At 38.8% G+C, this 9,679-nt stretch overlaps 1 protein-coding gene across 1 annotated transcript; it reads right to left on the bottom strand.

The window, feature by feature from the left end:
• Nucleotides 1-1,216: 1,216 nt before the first annotated feature.
• Nucleotides 1,217-2,245, bottom strand: LOC122798314 (trace amine-associated receptor 4-like). Its single transcript, XM_044067183.1, has one exon. The coding sequence runs from the start codon at nt 2,243-2,245 to the stop codon at nt 1,217-1,219; it is 1,029 nt and encodes a 342-aa protein (XP_043923118.1).
• Nucleotides 2,246-9,679: the final 7,434 nt, after the last annotated feature.

Below are 9,679 nucleotides of genomic sequence, written 5' to 3'. Positions count from 1 at the left end.
TTGTAAACATAGCCAAAACTCTGTGTTCATCTACTGGGAATGTGGGGGTGGACCACAAGAATAATGCAATTGTGCCATAATAGTATCAACAGCAGTACAGGGATTGGGGATGGGAGGAATTCTAGCCATCAAGGAAAATATATTGGGATTTGGGGGTGGGTAAAATCACTAACTGTGAGGGAGTACTGTAAACTATTGTGCTTTAACAGAACTTACATTAGCATGGGGATCAGTGAGGACTTCTCAAGGACAGGTATGGGGACAGGTATGTGGACTTTGGTGTGTGTGTATGTACTTGAATGTGTACTGTGTGTGTGTGTGTGTGTGTGTGTGTGTGTGTGTGTGTGTGTGTGTGTGTGTGTGCGTGTGTGTGCGTGTGTGTGTGTGTGTGTGTGTGTGTGTGTGTGTGTGTGTGTGTGTGTGTGTGTGTGTGTGTGTGTGTGAAAATGACTGAGAGGATAACAATGCCTATATGATGCAGCCTCAACAGATACTGCAACATGCAGATTAGCTGATCATTGTGGTAGATAACTGCTTTTCAGAGACATGCAAATTAGCCAAAAATGAGTATTTCGTCATTGCAGCTAACATGTCTCTGAATCATGAAAAATCATGTCATGGGAGCAAGGCCTTTCTATTACTGCAAGCCATACCTGCACTAGGTCCTCAAATGTATCCCTGGGATTAACTTCCTGTATGAAAATTATTGTAAGCCAATAAAACTGATTTTCTGTAGAAAGTTTTTTATTTTAAGTTATTTTCTGTATACTGATCAGATATTAATGCCTTCAGTGGCCTGAACTATGGCAAATCCAACCCAGATTTGATAAGTGGCCTGATTGCCAGAGGAGCAGGATGGTATGGAGGAGAAAGGAAGATTAATTTCCTGTTCACTTCTTCTTGAATAAGAGAGGTTGAAGAACAGATCTCAAAGGCACTTTTCCTTCAAATACATATCCTCCCAGGACTTGGGCAATACATGATCTATGGAAGCAAGTGATATCTGTTAGCTGCACCCATTTCATTTCCAATACTAGAACACTTAGCATGCGGAAAAGTTAGGGCATGGTCAGAAATCATTTGATAATAGCCATTGTGATGGCTACATTCTGATTACCTCTTGCACTGATGAGATACAATGGTTAGGGTTGCTATGATTGTCAGATGGCAGGTAGGCTGAAGAGTTCAAAATACTTTAATGTAATTATCAATTTCATTAAACAATGCTCAGTTCAGAAGAGCCTGCATGAAATATTTTGCCAGACAGCAGAATGACAAGAGATTTTCTAAACCATAAGTAGTAGAAGCCATAAATGACGGGATCAAGAGTAGAATTCATGTACGCTATCCATACCAAGACATCATAAACATATGCAGGTGTAGTATAATTAAGGAAAGGATCAATGAGGGCAGTGCAATAAAAAGGAGACCAACAGAGCACGAAGGTCATCATAACTATACTAAGTGTCTTCGCTGCTTTTCTTTCCTTGACGCTAGAGATTTTATGTCCCATTTGAAAAGAAGTACTTTTGTCTGTCATGTTATTAATAATTTGAGCATGGTGCTTTGCTACAACAAAAATATTGGCATACATAGCCATCATAACAGTACAAGGAATTAAATATCCTACAGCAAAGTTTGTAACCCCCCAACCTTTATTAAACATGACACTACAAAATCCTTCACAATAAATTGAAGCAACATACTCCTCAATTCCAATTAAATTTGTTTCTGACAAAATAATGTAGAACATGTAACAAATTGGTATAGTCCAGCTTAGGCCAATAAACATCATTGTAACTGAAAATGTTATTTTGGTGGTGTAATGCAGAGGGTGGCATATAGCATAGTAGCGATCAATGGAAATAAAAAAGACATGAAAGGCAGACACGATAGACAGAGAGCCATCAAGACCCGAGTGCATTTTGCAAAGCAGACTCCCAAAATACCAACAATTTGTAACAGACCTTATTGTGCTGTAAGGCATGACAAGAAAGCCTAAAAGAAAGTCTGTAAAAGCAAGTGAGCAAACTAGAAAATTTGTTGGTGACTTGAGGCACTTAAAATGCAGAATTGAAATAATAACTATTAAGTTCCCACTTAGTGTAATCAATGTGGAGCTGATCATGAAGACATGCATCACTGCAACAACTGTTCCTTCATAACTATTCTTAGGACAAGATGTGTTTACCAGGGGGAAACAATATTCAATACTCTCCAGACTCCAGTTTTCAGGTAAATTCATTGTCATTTGATTAATTTTGATACTATTCAATGAACAAAAAACAGTTTCACATTACTGTTTATATAACTGGTATAGTTTCATTCCAAATAGTGTTGAAGAGTTCATTTTCTGTAGTAAGATATCATAATATGAATTTCATCTTTCTTTCTTTCGAATATCACTGTAGTTCATGTCTTTCATCTTTTATGTGCATTTACGTCATTGGTGATTTATTGATGTTGCTATTTTCCAGCATTCATCTTCACTCCAATATTAACTTAAAAGACACTCCTGAAAACAAAACAGACATCTCTTAGTTAGTCTGTTATTAGGATACAGAAATATTATGCAATATTTTAAATCAGAGTTGTGCTGTCAAGATACATTTGCAATTAAGATTATTTTCAAAATTTCTGCATAAGTCAAACTATTCATAACATTGCCATTAAGGGAAAGTTGTAATACACATGTTGTATGCATATACATTTCTGTCTTGATTGTGCTATAATATTACATAAAAATAGACATTGGGCAATTGGCTTTGTGTATACTATTTAGCTGCCCCTGATTTTGCAAAATGTTTCCAATTTTACTTCATATTTTTGCCTTGTCCCTCATAACATTATTGATTTTCTGGTAAGTGACTGATGATTATCAATAATGAAAGTCATTAGAATTTAATACTTTTCGTTCATTGGTCAAAAATGCATATTGATATAAAAAATTGTTGTTCTATTAACTTCTAAGTGAATAAGAATAATATTCAAAAATATCCCTGATTTTAGTCCTTTGCGTAGCATTATTTTTAGCATTGTGCAGAATTCTTCAGCAAAAGAGTTGACAGGAATGGTTCTGTGATATTTGTTTGTTTATTTATTTATGTATTTATTGGTGGTGCAGAGGTTTGCATTGTCACCTCACAGCAAGAGGTTTTCCAGTTCGATTATTGGTAGGGATGCCTTCTGTGCGGAGTCTGTATGTCCTCCCTGCATTTGTATCAGTTTTCTCTGGGTTTTCCAGTTTACTCACACATTATAAAGACATGCATCTTGAGTGTTTCTCCCCAGGCATCCTCTGAAAATTGTCTTATTCCACGTTAGACATTCCCAGTAAACAATTGTTAAATAAATAAATAAATGTATATTTTTTTGCATTAACTTGCATTGCCTGAAAGATATGAAGTCTGAAATCAAATGCCTCTCTTTAATTAGTGACTGCTCTCATCACTGATTTTGCTAGAAAGCCACAAATGTTAAGAAAAGAAAACCAAAAATATGAGGTAAAAATCTGGTCATTCTGCAAAATTCTGTACAGTAATGAGGTATGTTCCTACTTATTACTCAGTGGATACAGAAGAAAAAAGTGACTGAAAGTAGATGGCAGAAGGATTAAAGAAATGTCGCCCTAGTACCCTCTATCAGTTATAGATCCTCATTGGAGAATGGAAACCAATGGAGGCATGTGTCACAATGTGGCAAGACACATACAAGCTTACATCACTCACTCCCATGACTGAGGTTCACTCTTACTGCATGACAAAGTTCAGTAGCTTCACAAAGCATTTGTAGAGAAATGTTAGGGCAAAATATAAAAATGCCAGTCACTCACATGGATGACTGCAATAGCCTTGTTGTGTTCATACTTTTAGTCATTCATCGTTATGAAAAATAGTAGTTGGTAATACTGAGGTGGCTGGTGAGGTGATTTAATTTCCTCTGATATGGTGAGACATTTACATAGTTAAGGATAGGTGTGTGTGAGCTTGTGTAGACATATATAGATAAGTATGTTTGCCTGTATAACATATTTATCTATATGTATATATGCCACTACATACACACACACACACACACACACACACACACACACACACACACACACACACACACACACACACACACACATGCACAATCTCAGGCATGCACAACTGCCAAATCAAAACTAACCTGGTATCTGGAAATGTTTTGAGCCAGGAAGAAATGTATGCTTAGTCTGGCTTCTTTCTCCCGAATGAGTGAGTGAATTTACTGAAAAATGCATTGCTTGCTTAATTTAAGGAAGTAAATTGTGAAGACAAGCTAATCCTGCTATTTGAGTTTCTTTCTGTCATTGTGCATGACATGAAGGCCTGCCATTCTACAGTGCTGTATACTCAGGAGGCATGTAGCAGCATGCAAGGGTAGATTGCCACTACTTTGGAAGAGGACAAACACATGAGAATGGTGATAACTAAAGGTTAAGTAATCATGCAAAGGCAAACAAAATGCTTGGCTGCCATACCTCCCAAACTTTTAGCACAAGAAATCTGGGTAAAACTAAAAATTATGGGAGGACAAATGCCCAGTGTCACGAAAGAAGATACTGCAAGCACAGCTAGCTGGAGTTTTGTAAATAATTATATGTCATTTGTGAATATTGAAATGATTTATATAAGATGCTTGTGTTACAACTGTATTATGACTGTATGTCATGTGTATATCAAACTGGTTTGTACAGACATGTGTGCTGAAGGGATATTTTGTAAAGTATTTGTGTTTAAGATGCATCCACAGTGTGCCCTGCTTGAGGAAATCAGAAATGTAGATGCACTATTGTAACTATCTAAATGCATGTATTTTAACAGTGGAAGCTGGAATACAGTAGGTTAACTTCAGTCCAGCAAATTTTAGGAAAATAGCTGAAATTAAATTACTTTATAGGCTACAAAATAAAAGATGGTATTTTTCAGTTTTCAATGCAGCTAGAGACAGAGAGTCTGTGCTGAGAAGCTTTCTGTATTGTCTTTAGGGTGAACTAATTACCAGTTTTGAAATGTGAAGGAATGCAATTGTTTTATGACTTCCATCATCTGCCCAAGATCTTAAGTCTATGCATTTTTACAGGTAGATGCTAAATGCTACCAGCTGCCAGCAATGGTTGTTTTGTGTCTGGGAATTAGAAGTGAGATGACAAGAAATGATGCCTTTCTGCAAGCTAGCCCAGCAATAATATTTGAGATATTAATTTGAGAAGTCCCTTAGTGAGACAGAGCATTCTGTATTCTGTCTTGGACTTGACAACAATGAGAAGATCCATTCACCAAATCTGCCTTGCACTGATAGTAAATTACTAGGAATAGTAATTATCTTAGATACAGTCAGCAATATAGTAAAGCTTAGTTTAGATGTTTTTCTTTATTTATTTGAGACCGTCCTGCAATGTCACTGAACCCACAGACATTGCCAACATACTGGCGGACAGGTTCAGTGCAAACTTCACCCCCCTCTCCCCCCCCAAAAGAGAGATAACTATCCCAGCGGAGTGTAGCCTCCCAGACATCTCAAATGCGCAGGTAAAAGCTGCTCTCTCTAAAGCTAAAAACACAGCATCAATGGGACCGGATGGTGTCCCCGGCTGTGTGCTACACGAACTCAATGAGGAACTAAACCCGCACATAAGGCAGCTGTTTAATCTTAGCCTTACCACAGGATACGTGCCCAAGGAGTGGCGTACGGCAACTGTGGTCCCACTCCACAAAGGTGGTGCCTCTACGGACCCTGGTAATTACCGCCCCATAAGCTTAACAAGCCTGGTCTGCAAAGCTATGGAGAGGATCATAATGGAACTCATAAACAAAGACATAGGGGACTTGCAGACATTGGACCTGACCCAGTTTGGCTTTGTCAAGGGCAGATCATGCCTTTTGAACTTGGTCGACTTCTTCGAAACAGTCACCAAGGCCATTGATGAGGGAAAGGCAGTCCATACAGCCTACCTTGACCTTGCACAAGCTTTCGACACAATACCCCACTCAGGTATTATAGAGAAACTTACCAGCTTAAATGTAAACCCATATGTCACAAGATGGGTTGCAAACTGGCTAAAGGACAGAACCCACAGGGTCAGAGTTGCTGGCACCATGTCAGACTCCAAGCCGGTCACAAGTGGTGTCCCACAGGGCTCAGTCCTTGGCCCCCTGTTGTTCGGCATCTACTTCTCAGAAGTACAGGCAAACATAGGAGGACTATGGCTGACAAAGTATGCAGATGACTGCAAACTGGGTACCATAGTGGAAAGTACATCGGACACAGATATCCTTCAGAGGGTCTCACGGAAACTGATAGCTGGTGCCAGAGCCATGGCCTGAAGTTAAATGCCAAAAAATGTATAGTCATACCCTTCGGGAAAAACAAGGTAACCCCAAGCTACCATATAGGTGGCAATCCACTAAGCACAGAAGAGGTTATCAGGGACCTGGGGACCCAGATTGACAGTGGCCTTTCTTTTGACACTCACATTGCTAAAGTGGTTAGAAAGACCTTCTACATTGCCCACCTGATCATGAAGGATTCACATCCAGATCAAGTGAGGTCATTGTTCCCTGTACTCTTCACTTATCAGACCAATGATCGAGTACAATGCCCCATTCGGGATGTATCTCACCCGACACCTGCAGCAATTGGAGAGACCCCAAAAGTTCCTCACCAAAAGGATAAAGGGATTCCAAAATCTGTCATATGCTGCCAGACTGAAGAAACTCCAGCTCTATTCAGTCGCATACCGCCTGCTCCCAGAGGTGACCTGTGCCTGACATACAAGGCCATGTCCAACCCGGAATTAATGGACATGCTCCACCTCAAAAAATCCAAATCTACCAGATCCACTAGAGCAAGCGACTTAAACCTTAGCATGGATATAAATAAGACATGCTGGAGGGATAGATTTGTCACTCAGAGACTCCCTATGCTGTGGAATAAAATCCCGGTCCATGTGAGGCAGAGCACCTCGCTGGCTCTGTTCAAGTGAAATCTTGACCGGTGGATGGGAGATCGTAGGTTTACCCCGGGAATCATCTCGGTGTCACTGCTGGACAGAGGCAAAACAAACTAATGGGCACAATATTTTTTAACATAAGGGGTGGCGTAAGCCACAAAACTTTGGGCTAGGCTTATAAATGCCTTAGGGTAGATAGCCTAGTATAAACCTATGAACCTATGAACCTATGTTGTTTTAAATATTTCCTGTGGTTTTGAACTCTTTTATCACTGTGAATATATATTTAGTATTGTCTTGTTCTTTTATTATTCATTATTAAATACATTTAAACCTTTCATTGTAGCTGATCTGTGTAGAGATATTTAAGTTTTGAGAGTACTTGCATGTTTATTTGGTGACACCATGTGGGCCACTCCTAATAGCCTTGCTTTTGGTCAAACTACCATTTGTGTTAATAGTAATATCACACAGTAAGATTGGACACCCTTTGTAAAGGTCCTTGAGGTAGCTGGCAGGAGTGACTGGTGGCAGTAATATCTACTTTATAGTCTGGGCAGAAGGGGGAATAGCTAGTAAACCTGTGCCAGTGTGTGTGTGTGTGTGTGTGTGTGTGTGTGTGTGTGTGTGTGTGTGTGTGTGTGTGTGTGTGTGTGTGTGTGTGTGTAAATCAAATGTCAAAGATTGTGTGTGTGCCAGCTACTTGGACAGGGACATGAAGTACTGGTTGGACAGAGACAGTACTGGAGGTCTTGGCTTGGTCACTCAGCTGAGATCTCAACTCTATATCTGTGCCAGTGGTGCAGTCTTATTGGAGATCTGGAGAAAGTGTGATAAACCAGCTATGGACTGACTGTGGTCTCTGTGTGCACTTAACATAAATTGCACTTGATGCAGAGAGCTGCATCTGTTAATACTCCCAGTGTACATCCCCCACTGATGCCAGTGGTGAGGCTTGAGGCTTCTTGATTGCTGGATCAGTTGTGGGACATCACACCCCAATTTGGGGACAATTTTTAAATATTGCTCTTATAAACAGAAAGTCGATAGAATAAAAGGTTTTGTAATAGCATACATTTTCCAGAGGGTATGAGTTCTGAAAGTCATATGCCTGCCATTATTTAGTGACAGCAATCCTCAATGATTTACCTGAAGACCACAAATTTTATTAGGAAAAGACCAAAAATATGAGACAAAAATCTTGACATTGTGTGAAAATCTGGACAGTTGAGAGGTATGCTAGATGCACAAATATTGTATTCAAAACTTATGAAGGGGATTAGGAAAATTACAAAATGATTCCATAGAACTTTAGAAATCATATAATGTTATACCTTAAAAACATCATAGTACATATGATGCATTCATGGCACAATATCGTTTAACATATCAAATTTCTATAAGTATTTTCAGCTCATACTTTGCATATAAAATATACCTGAAACTGAGTGAATTATTTGCAACTTCTAAAGTTAGTTCTTTGTGATCACATTTTGATTCTGAATGTTCATTGTCCATCTGTCCTTGGTGAGCTGTTGCATCTCATGAAAAAAAAAGATCTTTGGATAAGTTAGCCTGCTGGTCACTTTAACACCCTCTGTTCTGTCACTTGCTAGAACTGGCTAATTATCATCTAACCTAACAGTCTTCACTCCCATGCACAGCCTGATACACAGCTACATAAATGATTGAAAACAGGTAAGTCTGGTATTCAGGGTTTCTTTGCAGAAAAAAATAAATGCATCATTCAATTTTATATGAAAATACAAGCATGAAGCACTTCATTTATTACATGAGAACAAAAGAGTTTTACATTTTGCATTCAGTAAAGTTTTCCTCACTACAGTTGAAAGTATTAGCAGGAGAAATCAACATGGAATAATCCTACGTGTGTTTATGGCCTTCAACTCCTTCTCCACAAGGGACTAGATTTTCCAATACAGCAGGAAACACAACAGGCTTCTTATGGCAGCAAAGCCACATTAAATTCATAAAGGACTTTTCTTCAGACATGTATCAACCTCACAAGAAACAGACCTTCTGAAGAGGAAACTAGCTGAATATGATTTCCCCCACCCTGGTCATTTACCCATCTATGTTAATGGTAAAAACAGGAAACAAAGTGAGGAAATTCACAGATATTACAGATGCATGACAGTTTTGCAAAGAACAGAAGAAAAAAGTGAGAAGCACTTTTTGAAGGGTTTGAAACATATTACTATATGCAATGAAATGGAATGGGAAGCAAATAAGTCCAGGAGAATGGACGATGCAAGCTGGGCCTAGTCTATGAGAAAAAGGTTATAACGATGGAAGTACCATAGATAAAATGATAAGAAACCATCAGGAAAAAAAAAACAGAATATACTGATCTTGACAGATAATAGAGACACAACATATAAAAATATTACAGGCAATATCAATGCTAAGAGGATTATAATAATAGACACTGGCAACGATATGACATATCTGAAAACTCAGTCAAGTTTGACAGAAGATGACACACCTCCTAGTAAAAGAAACGACAGTAAACAGCATTGGTACAGAAGAGGTGGAGAGATGACAGAGTACTATGCATGATAAACAACAGTGGAGGGAAGAAAGGGGATCTGACTCTCATACAACAGATGAGTACTGCTGGCACACATGGGGCAAATGTCAGATCCTCAATCCTGGGACTGCATTATCAATTACCAACTGGGA

The sequence above is a fragment of the Protopterus annectens genome, chromosome 1.part0 (assembly GCF_019279795.1).
Source record: "Protopterus annectens isolate FY-2018-M chromosome 1.part0, PAN1.0, whole genome shotgun sequence".
NCBI classification, from domain to species: Eukaryota; Metazoa; Chordata; order Ceratodontiformes; family Protopteridae; genus Protopterus; species Protopterus annectens.
The sequence above is the reverse complement of the archived record's forward strand: the minus strand, read 5'-3'. Positions and strand labels throughout refer to the sequence as shown.

What these genes read in the sequence shown, in the direction of transcription:
- LOC122798314 (XM_044067183.1), bottom strand. Translation starts at nt 2,245, where the DNA reads ATGAATTTACCTGAAAACTGGAGTCTGGAGAGTATTGAATATTGTTTC.